Raw genomic sequence first — 15,511 nt, forward strand, 5'->3', positions numbered from 1 at the left:
CATGGGGACGTGCATTGGGCACCTGCGTAAATGCAAATATGATCATCGAGCTCGCTCTAGGGTCTTCTCCTGTAAATGGACTCCTTCTGGGACCTTTTCCCACATGCGGACTCCTTCTGAGCCTTCTCCCATAGACAGGCTCCCTCTGAGACCTTCTCCCTCACGATATTCCCAACCATATCATATCATGTTTTTCATAGTCAATTCACATCTTTCAAAATATTTTCTTTCCTTTTTATTCATAAAATATCGCGTCCTTTCTAATTTCGTAAAATAGCATTTTAACAGGAAAAATTGTATAACTTTAGCATAAATCATAAAATTTCATATTTTCATCATAAAAGTTTTAAAATAGCATTTAGCATGTTTTATGATTCTACGTGACACTGTCAGACCTTTCGTACTACTCGAGACGCAAAATGACCATTTTACCCCTGGACTCCAAATTCCCGATTTTGACTTTCTCTTCCCTTTATTGACTCGAGCCTATCCCATAGTATCACATAAGCTGAAATTTGACTTTTAATATTTTTCTTAGACGTAAACCTGAGCCTTTCGATTTAATAACTTAATGATTAAACCATGAAGCGTTTTTAACCCGAACAAATTCAAAACTTAATATTTTCTTCCATAAATTTTAAACCTAAACTTTCCATCATTAAACTTAACATGACACCTTGAAATACACCCATAAACATTTCTTAGACGTAAAATTAAGCTCCTAAACTAATTTCTCAATTTGTTTTATAACTTAACCGTACGTGCCGGTTTTAACCCGTACCGACTCAAAACTTAACCAAACTTGAACCATAGCCTATTAACATCTAACAATACCTTATACAACCCAATTCAAATCATTTAAGACCCTTGATCAAGCCTAAGAACCTTCTGAAATTTTCTGCACATATTTCGAAAACCCTAACCTCATCCAACCATAAATTCCTTCGATCCTAGACCATAACCGAGTGGACCAGACCCTAAACAACCATCCTAGGACCTAGAACAAACCCTTAACAAGCTGCTGGACCAGCCTCTACAGCCCATGTACTTGCAACCATAAACCCGTGCTCTACAAGGCTAGCGCGACTAAGCTTCAAACCTACAGCCTCCCTCCTTGCACCAGTCTTCCCTCGACCCATCTAGGACCATGACTAGACTTTTTTAGGATCCATGGACATGTCCCAACAGCAGCCCGTATCCTTGCCCTTCTAGGAACCCCATTTCTTTTGTCCTAGAATCAGGGGTAAGCCATGACCGTGCCCTAGCTTGTTTTGAAACCTGAATTTTCGTTCAGCCTATTTCCCCATCTTGTCCAGCCCTTATCCATGTCTCTATAGACCCTTAAACATACTGAAAAACGTCCCATCTAATAGCCCTACCTTGGCAGCCCCTTTGTGCATCAATACCATGAATTTAAAAGCATGAAAACTCAAGTTTTATCATGTATATGCCGTAAAAACGAAAATAAAAGGAGGGTTCCATTTCTTTCATGCAAACATGATTAAACACACATAATATGATTTGAATGATGCAAAAAGAAGGTTTAGAAACATGCATTTGCATTTAAAATACTCGAAATACGAATGCCGAAGCGGTGGAAGTTGGTGACGAACGGAGGACGATTTCTATTTTTTTTCTTGTCAAAACCTCATCGAAAACCCACGGGATGCAATGGAGTCGAGTGATCGTTGTTGGAAGGAAAAACGATGAAGAAAATTGAAGAACGATGGAGAAGAAATTTGAAACCTCCCTTGCCAAGGAAGCAATGTTTCGGCCGATACACTCTTTCCTTTCCCCCTGTCAATTCACGTAATTTGCAAGTGTGTGTTTCAGGATGTGTGTGTTTAGGTGTTTAGGTGTGTGTAGGACTCTTTTAAAAGAATTTAAAAAGTTTCCTAAACATATATTTAATGAGCTTAATTAACTCTAGTTTTTAAATAATTAATTAGGTCCATTAAGACTAATAAAATCAATAGGACTTAAATTAAACGGGTTTAAAAATATATTACATAATTTCCTTGCTCTCACTATTTAATTTAAATTTGACTTTAAAAATGTAATAATTTTTAGATTATTTAAAATAAATATTTTATTAACTAAAAATAAAAATTTAACTTTTAAATCTTTAACACCTTAATCGTCTTCAGTCCTCCATTCCCGGCCAATCACCGATATTCGTTTAAAAATCTTTAAATTATGAAATCAAGCAAAATTAAACAATTAATCATTTAATCACTTAAAATATATTATTCACGCATCCAAAATCATTTAATTAAAATATTTTAGCAATTTAATAATTTTCATGCATACGATCTACCTGGACTGATTTTCGGGCGTTAGAATTAGAATTTATTTATATTTTGATAATAAGTTTGGTTTTGTGCCATGTATGACATGGTTTTAGATGCTATTATTAGTGCTCAGATTTGGAGGCAAATCACATAATCCAATAATTAGATTGCATAGATAACTGATTTAAAAAATCAGCATTTATCCTCTACCCTCGTAAAATCAAACACAATTTTTTTTTCAAATTTTTAACGTTTTCAAATAAAATTTTAGCAGTTTTCTTAAATTTGAAATATTTCGAACAAGTTTTAGCCGTTGCCTCGAACATTTTACTGAAAAGAAGAATAACATTTGTAGAACATTTTCCTTTTTTTTTTTGTTAATTAATAAAATCTCTGTCTTTAGACTCTTTACATAAAGCAGCTTTGAAGAAATAAATTTCTTGAAAATTTAGCGGAAAAATATTCCCAAAACCCCTTTGGAAATCTTGTCCCTTTCACACTGCCCTTTTGTTCCTTTTCACTCCACTGCTTTAAGACTCTCTCCATCCTCTTTCTTTGTATTTAGTATTTACACACCCATTTCTTGCTCTGTTTTTTCCTCTAAAAGTTCACTTGCGGCAAGGTCTTACTTGCGCAGATTAAATATGAGAGGGCCATTGGGGCCGGTTATAGGAAGATACCCATCAAGTGATGGGGATGCAGTGAATGGGAATGGGAATGGGAATGGAAAAGAATCAAAAGAGGATATAATCAAACACAACAGGAAATGCAGAGATGTGGTTTTTCTTTTTATGTTCATTGGATTTTGGGTAGCAATGATTGTGAACTCGAGCTTTGGTTTCAATCTTGGAAACCCATTGAGGTGAAGAGGGAAAAAAGTTGTTTCTTTTTACCATTTTCTTGATGCTAAAGATGGGTTTTTTTAACTTTATGCTGCTCTGATCTGGTGTTTAAGCCCTCATTGTCTGAAAGATGGCGTCTTTTGCCTTCTTGTTGAGCAAAAAACTGCATCTTTACATTTTTGGTTTCATGCCTTTGAGTTTATTTTAGTGTTTTTATTGGTTTTTTTTTTCATTGGGAAGTTTGCTATCTTTCCTTTTGGTTCCTAGATATTGAAAAATAGGGTATGAGACTGGATTCTTGGTTTTTCCAGTCTCATTAAAAGTTTCAGGAGGCGTGGGGTGCATATTTTAGTTAGAAATTTTTTTTATAAATGTGAATTTGCTGACAATATTTAAATACCAATAGTAACTACTGATATTTTATATGTTCCATCTTTGGATGTTTTTCTTGTTATTAAGTAACAGCTGCGATGGGGAGATGAATGATTTTTGTGGAAATGGGCAATGAAATGCGTTTTAGTTGAAATTTATGTTTTGAAAAAATATTGCTATCAAGATTTGAAATTCTTTCCACTTATTTTTGGCCTCCCTAATAGCTGAGATTGCTAAGTTTTAACTTGTAAAGAGATTTGAGAGGACCATAGGAACAGACCAACAATTCTCAATGCTTTGATCAGTTGATGATTTGTTTGAATTCCTTGGTTGTTTTTTTCTCTCTACATGTTTGATATGCGTATCTTGTGCTTGAAAGGTTAAATTATGGGCTGGATTATAAAGGAAATGTGTGTGGCGACAAACACGGTAATCTTGATCTCCGAGAACTGGAACTCCGATATTGGTTAAACTCCAATCAAGTTTACCAAAGTGGTTTAAAGGATACCAACTTCCAGCTCTCAAATGCTCGGAGTATTTGCTTAATGGATTGTCCTATTCCATCTGAAGATTCATTAAATTGGGTTTGTGACTATCCAGAAGGAGATATTCATCTCTCAGTTGACGATTGGATCGACAGAAATTATGATTATTTTGCAGACCTTACTCCTGAACTAAGGAACACTTCTCTTCAGCTCCAGGGTCCATGCTATCCAGTTATATTTCCAAGTGTCAACGGTGATTTGTTTATGTTAAAGTTATTCCCTTTTGCATTTGAAAATGCCATTAAAATGGCACAAGTTATTAGCATGTTGTTTCTCAGTTGCTTTTACTAATCAATGTTTTGGGTTTTCTTGATTAGTAGCTCCAAGAAGTTAGGTTTTTAACTGTGATTCTTTAATTTACATTGTCAGTGTATTGGACCTGCCAGTTCATTGCTCGTGCATCAAATATTTCTTTGAAGCATTGGGAGGAGATGGGTGGAGTGAAAGTAATAGAAGACATTGCAATTGATAAAGCTATTCACAGATCAGTCAACTCTCGGTCATCAGTACTAAAGGTTAACAAATTTCCGAGCTTTCTTTCAGTGACACTATAGCAAGAATTAAGGAAATGAACCTTTAAAAGCTAGTTCATTACGAGTTTTTATACAATGTTTTAGACCTTATCTATGTTAAAAATCAATAAGGGAAGGTTGAAATTCTATACAAAAATAGAAATTGTAACCTGATGCAATTTATGGATAATATTTTGTCATTGCATTGATGTGTTTAAAGATAAAGAATATATTACTCTCTTTTTGTCTGCAGAGATATGTGGCTGATATTGGAAAATCATGGCCTGTGTTGCTTGTTTGTGGAGGATTTTTGCCGCTATTTCTATCAATTCTATGGCTTTTGATGATCCGTCATTTTGTCGCTGGAATGCCATGGATTACTGTCATTCTTTTCAACATTCTTACCATGTCTGTGACAATGTTTTATTACTTGAAAGGTTAGATTTCATTTCTGGATCTTTTCATGGACTAGATCTACTAGGATTTAATTTTTCTTTGTCTCTGGCGATGTGATAAAATCATTTCGTAAGGATTTGAATTTTGAAATTCGCAAATAGAGAATAACCCCACCCGGATTTTTTGTGGTGCGCAAAATATAGGTCTGTTTTTCTCCCTGATTTAGTGTAATTGGAAATTTTCTGTGTTTTAATAGCTGCAAATGAAAAAAATTAATGAAATACTTTTTTGGTTGATCTTCAGCCGGATGGATTGGAAATGACGCTGTCTCCCCCATCATCGGAGAGCATGATCCATATTACACCGTATCTGCAAGGGTAGGGATGTTGAAGTCTAAATGCTCTCATAACCAGCTTAATTGCCTTTGATTGGGTTTAAGTTGGCTTTTGTCCTTTGCTTCCATACTTGGCCCATATTTTATTTTGTTAGTTTTATTGTTCTTATATGGATTGTGCTTTAACCAGGAAGTAAATCATCTCCATGTTGCTGCTGTTTTCATGACCGTTGTGATGATTGTTGCTTTCTTATCTTCTATTGCTATAGTCCGTCGCATCCTCATGGCAACATCTGTGCTCAAGGCAAGTAATATTATCTTAATAAAATTTCAAATAACATGTAAATACCTGATAATAAAATTCTAGAAGTGATGAGTTAACATTTTCATATTCCTGCTAACTCAAGAAGTACGACGTATAATATCAAGTGTTAGGTTGCAAAGATTTCCCCAATTCCCCATATAGTTTAGCTTTCTTCAACCTGGCACTTCAGCTGCTGCACATATTAAAAAATTTGAGTTCCATCATTTCTAATAATGATAGCTTTTGGTAAAATAGAAAGCAAAAAATAGCAATAGTTTGTTTTAACTTGGCACTGAATGCTTGTAAAACATAATCTTCTTGTCGTTCTTATAATTTAACTGAAAAAATCACAGGTCGCTGCAAAGGTCATCGGAGAAGTCCAGGCACTGATAATTTTTCCGCTTATACCATATGTCATTTTAGCAGTTTTTTACATGTTTTGGTTGTCGGCTGCCCTCCATCTTTTTAGTTCGGGAAGTATTATTCAAAACGACTGTGATGCAAATTGCTGTGCTTATGATCTCAAAGCAAAAAGACTGAGCTGTAACAGTTGCTGTGGATATAGTATCCAATATACTTCTCATATTGCTGCGGCTATACTTTTCCATCTATTCGGCGGTTTCTGGGCTACCCAATTTTTCATAGCATGTTCTTCCACAGTTATTGCGGGATCCGTGGCTTCTTATTATTGGATCGGTGGGGAAACATCGGTAAGACACTGAATGATGCTAGATTTTGGGCAAATATAAAATATACAATTATATACTAATAGTCTTTTCCTTCTTATGTGCAGCCAGAGATACCCTTTCTTCCTGTTTTCTCTTCAATGAAGCGACTTGCACGATACAGTCTTGGATCCATTGCTCTCGGTTCTCTAATTGTGTCGTTCTTTGAGTCCATCCGCTTTATCCTTGAAGCACTCCGTCGTAGACTTAAACTGATCGATTCTACACCAAATAGCTGGATTGGGAAGGTTGTATTTCACACTTCTCAGTGTTGCCTAAGGTGCATTGGATGGATCATCAAATCTGTAAACAGGAATGCGTATATCATGGTGAGTACGTGTTGTGTTCTATATCAGTTTATGAGAGAAATTTGAAAGTCTTTATTTGAATTGAACATACTTTTCTAACGATTAAATAAGAACATACAGGAAATTGTTGTTAACAACAACATTGACAGAGTCTCGTTTTTTAGCCCCTATCTCTTGGGTCTAGGGCGTGATACAAGTTCTCTGAATCTGCCTAATATTTTTTAATTGAGGGCAGTCCACCTTATTGGAAATATGACGTTTGTTACTTTTTTAGGGGATGAAATGTTTTCTTTGTTATCATAGTTCTTGTTGTCTCTCCATAATTCTTTCACTTAGGGTGATGACTATTTTTCCAGATTGCAATAACAGGAAAAGGGTTCTTTAAGGCTTCTGAAATTGCGACAGGCTTAATAATGAGTAACATCATGCGAATTGGAAAGGTGCACGTCATTGGCGACGTTATTCTCTTCCTTGGGAAGTTATGTGTTAGCCTTTTGAGTGCACTTTTTGCATTTCTGATGCTGGACATGCACAAATATAAATCAGCGCACAACAAGATATCATCCCCGCTGTTTCCTGTACTGGTATGCCACGACAAATCTTACCCTTGGTTCAAATCTTATTTTGCAACTCAAGAGTAGAGATTACACTATTCGTATTGATTATGTTTGGATCGTGCGGGTCTCATGCTCAGCAAATGGACACTTTATACACATAATCAGCAAGGAATTTGTCTATTTTTCCCTTGTCACTCACCCACTTATTTTGCCTCGACCACATACTTTTGTCACCAGAGACCTACTGTGCCGTTGCCTCGTCTTCAATACGACACAATATGTTACCAAATTTTATCCATTTAATCGAAGAGTGCTTTTAAAGATGGCTGTAGTTTTGGAGTAAATAATTTATTGTCGTGAGTGTCTCAATTGTGTATAGGGGTGAATCCAAGAGTTTAGTGAAGGGAGACAGACACTTGATGCACAACCACCCATGGTTGTGTCCGTATATTTTCTATAGTTTAATGTGTGAATAGTTGCTCTAAGTTTACATCATTACACAGGTATGCTGGGGTCTTGGTTATATCGTCGCCACTCTCTTCTTTGGGGTAGTAGAGATGTCGATTGACACGATCATTCTTTCATTCTGTCAAGATTCCGATGAACATCAAGGAACTGCTCAATACGCTCCCCCATTGCTGGTCGAGACTCTGAATGACCAGAATGAAGTGCAGAGATTGATGCAATGAACATCTAGAATTGAGCTTCTGTTTCAGTTTCAGTGTCCCACAAGTGAACACCGGTTTTTAGTTTTATTTTTGTTTTTTTTTTGTAGGCAGTGAATACTGGTTTGTGATGTGTAACATTGTTTTATCTTAGAATTTTAAATGTATATATAAAGATTGTGGGCAGGGAAGATTTTGTGATGCAATTTCTTCCAATTTCTTTTGTTTGAGAATAAAAAAAAACAAACAAACAAAAATTAGTTAGACCGACCTTGGCACCTAAAATTTTCCCCATGATCTTGGGGAGACCAGTGAGGCCCAGGGTGGAATTGCCCTTTCATTCATTTAAAAAAAAAAATTTAATTTCGTGATTTTTTCAAAAAATAACTAGCAGTCCGTATACATTAATATTTTTTTTCTTTCCTTAGCGTGCTCCTCTTCGCCCAAAATCTTGGGTATAATTTTCCTAAGAACAGAAAATCAAATGTCAAAAAAGAAGCAGAAAGGAAACTCCAACGAGAAGATGATTGTTCAAAAATCAATTTTGGAACTCAAAAACTGCTTGAATCTTGCATTTCTCGCCAGGAAATTGAACCGAATTAAATTCCGGATTACTTCACCTTTTTTTAGCAGTTCGAGATGTCAAATACCACAAAAATTAGTAAAAGTCAAGGAAATAGTACAAGATGCAGTTTAATCCATGAAATGCCCTGATTTAGGTGCACATTTTTTTCCCCAGTAGGGTGCGCAAAAACTCAAATTTTCACAAAAGTATCGTCAGCGTTACAATCTCTCATATTCTCAATGTTCAGGAAAAGACAACTATAAGCTTCATGTCGTCGCATAATGGCTCGATGGGCAGTATGAGCTACACATGATAGATCTGGAAATCAGACTTCAAAGAAATGAGAAGGAAAGATATACGATACTCTCAATGATTGTATTCAGCATCTTCACACAACATCAGAGAAGTAATATCTATGGCTACGCTCATAACAGCATTCGGCCTATTTCATCTAAGTAAAGAAGCTACAAGGTAAAGTAATGGTAGTTGTTTATCAGCAAGAAACAAATCCCATTTGGCTCATTAGCTTGTCACTCCTTCCACATATCAGCAAACTCATCAACCTCTAATGGATTCTCCAGCTCGTGCATTTTCCTCCTGGTTTTGGCTTTAACTTTCTTTGCATACTTACCAGCTTGTTGCCTCTTCGCCAATGAGCGAATCTACAAGAGTTTGAAATAAGATCAATAAATGTTAGAGGTATGCAAATTTCATTTCAACCAAACCAACCAATTTATTTATTCAGTAAATTGGTTATTACATTTTCTGAATAACGAGAATTTAGAGGGAAATTTTTTTTAGTGCAAGTTTCGATTTGGTTGGTTTGATATTTTGATTATTTAGGTTAGGTTGGTTTCTATGAAAGTTCATTTCAGCTGGTTCGGCTCTTTCAGAACTAAATTCGGTTTATTTGGCTTTAGAAAGAGTAGTGGATTGGAAATGGAACCAACTACTCATCCCAAATAAATTCTGAGGTGGTAAGAATCATCTGCCAAGGAACTCCATATTTACTAATTAATATCAACCTATAATATCGATTGGCAAGACCAAGAACTGCAGAACAATACCAACCTGATTTGGCGAAACATAAAATGGATTTTCATATAGGGTTGGACCCCCAAAGCTGCCACCAAATATCTTAATTGGCTTCAAACAAAATCTTGGGCCAACCTACCATAGGAACAATTTGACAATCAAATACAAATAGCACATATCATTTAGTATACAAAAACATGGTGTTCTGTTACAAACCTCAACTAAAGTCATCTTCTCCAAGTCCCCACGATCAACTTTTTGTGTTCCAACATGCGGGCATGATATCTTCAAAAAAAAAAAGAAGATAGGTCGTTATGTAAATATTTGAACCTAGGTGGTTTATTAATAAAATGAAATAAACATAAAAGCTGATTTGAAACTTTTCCCTGTAGTAGAAGCTTAAGAACCTTAACAAATTTGGAATAGTAACCTGAGCTAACTTGTGTGGCGAAAAAGGAAAATGAAGAGAGAAAGATCATGAATCATTCGAATACAAATCAAGTATTCATTTAGATTTGGTTGGGTTTCAAGACTATGTTGAGTATTAAACGGAGTAAAATGTGCCATTATTTGATAACCGTTGTCATATAAAATGAACTGAAAAAGGAAAATGTAGTAGTGGCAGACTAATAAACAAGACTGAAGCTGCTCAATCAAACTAGCTCACGGGATATGTTCTTCAATGCTGAAGATCATAAAGTACATAAAAAGGAGATCATATAAGCAATAACCCAACAAAGAAAGAATCTAAAGGCCGAACATTTCACATCAGCAAAATATTCAATCCTTGCTAATTTACATCATCAAAAGATCAAGTTATGATTGTTCACAACAGAAGTGTCACCAACCTGGTAATTTCGGAACCATATATGATCATCAGCAACTGAGAAGACAAAGACATGATCGTGGTATGGTTTAGATTTCCGGTGGTCCTTTGGGATGCCAAATATCTGAATAAAGGGAAACAAAATTGAAGAAATTGAAAATATAGATGCATAGAGTTGTGAAGAAACTAATTACCAGTAATAAGGAACAAATGAAAAAATGCAACAATTCACGAACTTTAGTCTAAAAAGGAGCATAGCCATCGGCTAAACGCTAATTGATTCAAAACAAAACAGGGAACAATCGTGCCATGCTCAATTAGTGTACTTGTGCTTGACAATAGTTATAAAATTCCAGTACATCAAATGACGCACTGTGTCACTCTTCAGATCAAACAATTGCAAAATGTATGTAAAATGTTAAATTATTCCACAACAATCTTCAGCATCATGATACAATCTACTCCACAGAAACCAGCTCCACAATAATCTTCAACATCATCATACGATGTACCGTACCGAAATACCCAAAAAAAAAATAATAATAATAACAGTGAATGAAATTCATTTTAAAATTTGATGCAACTATCATCCAAGCAATTTTTCTGTTTTAGGCTAAACCAACGCAATTGACATTTTCCCAATTCCAAAATCCTGCAAACAAAATACACATGAGAAATGTCAAATGTTTTGTGTACAAAGCAAAGCTGTGTAATGGGAAGTCAAACCTGCATAATCAGCTCCTTTAACAGCTTCCAGTGAGGCTTTTGATCGAAATTCGAGGAGAAGGTCAGGATGGGGCGAGAACCCTTGAGATGATTTCCAGTAAGTTTCAGTTCTTCCTTCGTGTGCACTTAAAAACATAAAGAAAATTTCAACAACAAGGATAACTACCTCACTCTCTTAAAAAATAATATAGGAAAGGAGGTGGCATTCATCAACCACATGAACCAGTCGTCAAACATTTAAAACAATCGATACATACCTGCATTGACTAAAAACTTGACAGACGGGCCATTGGGGCACTTGGCCATCCATAAATAGAGATCCCTACCTTTTCTACACTGAAATAAAAATGAAAAAGTGTAAACGATAATATGAATCAAACATGCATATAAATAATGAAATTGGAATTTTCTAACCACATGCTGATGTTAGTGAAAATAAGACAAGTAAGAATTGATGAGAAAAAAATGCAGCTTTACACAAAAATGTTACTAATTCCAAAGACTTCAAGGTAGCCATAGTTCAACATGCCCAATCCACAACCAAAAATAATATTGAGAAGTATCAATCATGTAATACTTGTCACCTCAAAAAACAAACAAGAATTGCAACTCTTCAGCTCGACCAGCTCATTCAAAGCTGTGCCTTTGCTATTCTTCGACTCGACCTTGTTATCTTTCTTACAGTGAGGTAAAAGATCCACCAAATTCAACATCAAATGCCGATACCTAGTCATCCCAATCCCAAAGAAAGTAATAATTAAGCAAACAAACAAAACAACCAAGTACACCGAAACTGAATTTTTAAGTAATATACGATACCTGAAACTTATGCGGCGTGTGCAAGTGACCAACACTTTCTCCTTATTCCTAAAACCGGCAGGAGCAATATCATTTTCTTTAACACCCCCATTACTGTCTTTAAAGCCAAGAAGAGTCCGTTTAGGCCTTTCTTCTGCAATTTCTTCCTTGTTTGCAATGGCGGCAGCCTCCGTTTCACTGTGTTTTCGCTTCTTCCCCATTTCGAATACCAAGATTTTCACTTTTAGGTACCGAAACTTGCAGAGAATCGGTACGATTGTACAGACAAACAAAGGACCCTAAACCCTCTAAAATTGGATAATTGGGCTTGGTAACGGGCCCAAATATTAGCTGCCCCTGAAATTATGATAATTACCCATTAACCCCTCAAAACATAAAATATATCAATTTACTACATACAACTATAAACTATACCCACTTAACAACATTTAAATTATTAATCATTTAACAGATTGAATATTTGCTAACAGAGTTGTTCAATGATAAAAAGTGTTTGCTGAATGAATGAAAGTTATATTAAATCATAGGATATAATAAATCGAGTAAAAAACAAAGGGTATGAATATCTCGTCATTTGACAAGTCGAAGCTTTTTTGTTCTTGTCAACTGGGTATGTTTTATTTTGGATCCATTAATGGTTACTAATGCATCCAACATTCAAGAGGTAGAAGAACTCTATCGACGACTTACACTCGAGGAAGATGAAGGAGAAGTGCTAGAATATGATCAAGTTCGTACTGAAGGTGATAAGCAAGAACTTAAATGGAGTATCATTGGTTGGGTTGTGACGGATCGAACCGAACCATTCACTTTCAAGCTATGCAGAATACTTTGGCTTCTGTTTGGAGACCAGTTGAAGTAGTGTGTATTAAATCTATATATTTTTCAGTTCTATCATGATTTGGATGTAGCAAGAGTCCTCCAAGATGGTCCATGGACTTTTGACCAATACTTTTTAGTACTGGCTCAACTTGATTTGGGTCTGATCCCTCAACAGATTCCTCTTTTCCAATGTTTTAAATTCAGCATAGGTATCTAAGAGTGTGGATATTTGTAAAATAATCTTGATCAATTATTTATTTTAAAAAATGATCTCCTCAAACCTCTGCTGAATTAAAAATATTGAGTCGTGATTGTAAGATTTTTTCTAAAAATCATGTTTCTACGTATATATGAACATGATAAACAATATTCGTAAATAAATCGAGTGTTACCTCCGGTCATTGAAAATTTTTAATTTTTCTGCTTTTCTTCCGGTTGAAGTCTTCTAAGCACTCAACACACTCTGTAAATGGTGTATTTTTCTTATGAGGTGTATACTTAGGGGCCTTAATCGTTGCTATTTATAGGCATCTCATACCATCGATGAGTTATTGCGGGAGCCTTATTGTCAAAGGAAGAGGCGCATGCGTGTTTCAATTTTCTAAAATTGAGGCAGCGTACGCATCTTTTGTCAAAAGTTGTAGGCAATGGTCGTCGTCATTTCCTACACGTTTTTTCTTCCTTTGATATGAGCCAATTTTCTTACATTCTCCCACTTGACTCATATAAATCATTTAGCATATGAGAAAACAAAACACATGAATCATGGCGATAGGTCATCTTAAAATGAATCTTTATCTTGCATGTATTCAATGCATTATATATCTCAATCTGTATAACTTAATGAATAAACCTTATGTTTTTATTCGAGATCCAACTTTATTGATATTTATCGAATCAATGAATGTGTGCACAACAAATATGAGAAAATATGACATCATAGTTTCATTAATTTGTTCTTACAACAAAATTACATAAAGGAACCAAGTCTTATTCTTTCTGTATGATCCTTAAATTTCAATGGTGTCATGCCTTTAGTCAAAGAATCTGCAATCATCAATTCAGTGCTAATGTGCTCGATAAGTAACTTCTTATCTTTAACACGTTCTCGTATGGGTAAATACTTAATGTCGATGTGCTTGTTTCGACTACCATTTTTGTTATTTTTAGCCATAAAAACAGCAGCTGAATTGTCACAATATATTCTTAATATCCTAGATATAGAATCCATGATTCTAAGTCTCGAAATGAAACTCTTCAACCATACACCATGAGAGGTTGCATCAAAACAAGATACGAACTCACCTTCCATAGTGGAAGTGGCAGTTCATGTCTGCTTTGCACTTCTCCAAGATACAGCTCCAACAGCTAGCATGAAAATATATCCTGATATGGATTTTTGTGAATCAATACAGCCAGCGTAGTCTGAATCAGAGTAGCCAATTAGTTCCAAATTCTCAGTTCGTCTGAACATAAGCATATAATCTTTGGTCCCTTGAAGGTATCTCATTACTTTCTTTGCATCTTTCCAATGGTCTAAACTTGGATTACTCTGATATCTTCCCAGCATCCCAATAATAAATGCAATGTCAAGTCTAGTGCAAACCTGAGCATATATCAAGCTTCTGACAGCAGAAGCATAAGGAATGTTTTTCATTTGTTCCAGCTCTAGATCATTCTTTGGGCATTGGCTCAAAATTGAATTTATCGCCTTTCACAACAGAAGCTATACTTGGTGCACAATTTTTCATCTGATATCTCTCTAAAACTTGTTGATATAGGTTTCTTGAAACAGACTTAGAATACCTCGAATTATGTCTCTATGTATCTTAATGCCAATGACATAAGATGCATCGACCATATCCTTCATATCAAAGTTTTTAGAGAGGAATTGTTTCACCTCATATAACATACCCTTATCATTGGTTGCAAGTAATATATCATCCACATATAGAACAAGGAAACAAATCTTGCTCCCACTAACCTTTTGGTATATACATTGATCCATGAGGTTCTCAACGAATCCGAATAAAGAGATAACATCATGAAATTTTAAATACAATTAACGGGAAGCTTGTTTCAATCCATATATAGATTTCTTAAGCTTGCAAACCAATTGCTCACCATTACTAGAGAAGAATCCTTCAGGTTGTTTCATATAAACCTCTTCCTCTAGTTCTCCATTGAGAAAAGATGTTTTCACATCCATTTGTTGTAAATCTAAGTCAAAATGTACAACTAATGCTAGAATGATACGGAGAGAATCTTTTTTAAATACAAGAGAAAAAGTCTCCTTATAATTGATTCCTTCCTGCTGAGTGAATCATTTAGCAACGAGTCTTGCTTTATATCTTTCAATGTTGCCTAATGAGTTTTTGTTTGTTTTGAAGACCCATTTATATCCAATGACTTTTACACAATTAGACAATTGAACAAGATCCCAGACTCCATTAACTGTCATAGAATTCATCTCTTCTTTCATAGAATTAAACCATAATTTTGACTCATTACAACTCATGGCTTGTAAAAACGTTTCAGGATCATTTTCGGCTCCTATGTTAAAGTTCAATTCTTGTAAATACACAACATAATCACTAGATATTGTTGATCTTCTTATTCTAATAGATCTTCTAAGGTTGTTTGTTTGATCAACAATTTCTTGTTGTTCTTCATTAACAACTTGATTTACTGGATTTTCATCCGTGATTTGTGGAACTTCAGTAATTGATTGTCTGAATAACGACCAATCTGTCATTTGAGTAATAGGGTTGCGAATTAATGTGATCTTTTTCAAGAACTATGTCATTTAAATTATCACTCCCACTAATCAAATCATATCTCAAGAAATTTTTCATTTCTTGATTCCA

The 15,511-nt window shown here is 35.1% G+C and overlaps 2 protein-coding genes across 2 annotated transcripts; one reads left to right on the plus strand and one right to left on the minus strand.

The window, feature by feature from the left end:
* The first annotated feature begins 2,786 nt into the window (after positions 1–2,786).
* On the plus strand, positions 2,787–8,148 carry LOC142549057 (choline transporter protein 1-like). Its single transcript, XM_075657801.1, has 10 exons — positions 2,787–3,153; positions 3,885–4,243; positions 4,420–4,565; positions 4,816–4,999; positions 5,262–5,335; positions 5,483–5,596; positions 5,950–6,306; positions 6,390–6,650; positions 6,986–7,213; positions 7,690–8,148. Exons 1-10 carry the CDS (start codon positions 2,936–2,938, stop codon positions 7,873–7,875), a joined length of 2,127 nt encoding a protein of 708 aa, XP_075513916.1. The 5' UTR covers positions 2,787–2,935; the 3' UTR covers positions 7,876–8,148.
* Positions 8,149–8,649: 501 nt separating this feature from the next.
* On the minus strand, positions 8,650–12,096 carry LOC142549058 (ribosome biogenesis protein BRX1 homolog 2-like). Its single transcript, XM_075657802.1, has 8 exons — positions 11,823–12,096; positions 11,588–11,729; positions 11,261–11,339; positions 11,004–11,128; positions 10,300–10,401; positions 9,668–9,736; positions 9,488–9,586; positions 8,650–9,078 (listed from the first exon to the last, which is right to left on the minus strand). The coding sequence occupies exons 1-8, from the start codon at positions 12,020–12,022 to the stop codon at positions 8,947–8,949; spliced, it is 948 nt and encodes a 315-aa protein (XP_075513917.1). The 5' UTR covers positions 12,023–12,096; the 3' UTR covers positions 8,650–8,946.
* Positions 12,097–15,511: the final 3,415 nt, after the last annotated feature.

This window comes from Primulina tabacum, chromosome 6, assembly GCF_025594145.1.
Source record: "Primulina tabacum isolate GXHZ01 chromosome 6, ASM2559414v2, whole genome shotgun sequence".
Taxonomy (NCBI): Eukaryota; Viridiplantae; Streptophyta; class Magnoliopsida; order Lamiales; family Gesneriaceae; genus Primulina; species Primulina tabacum.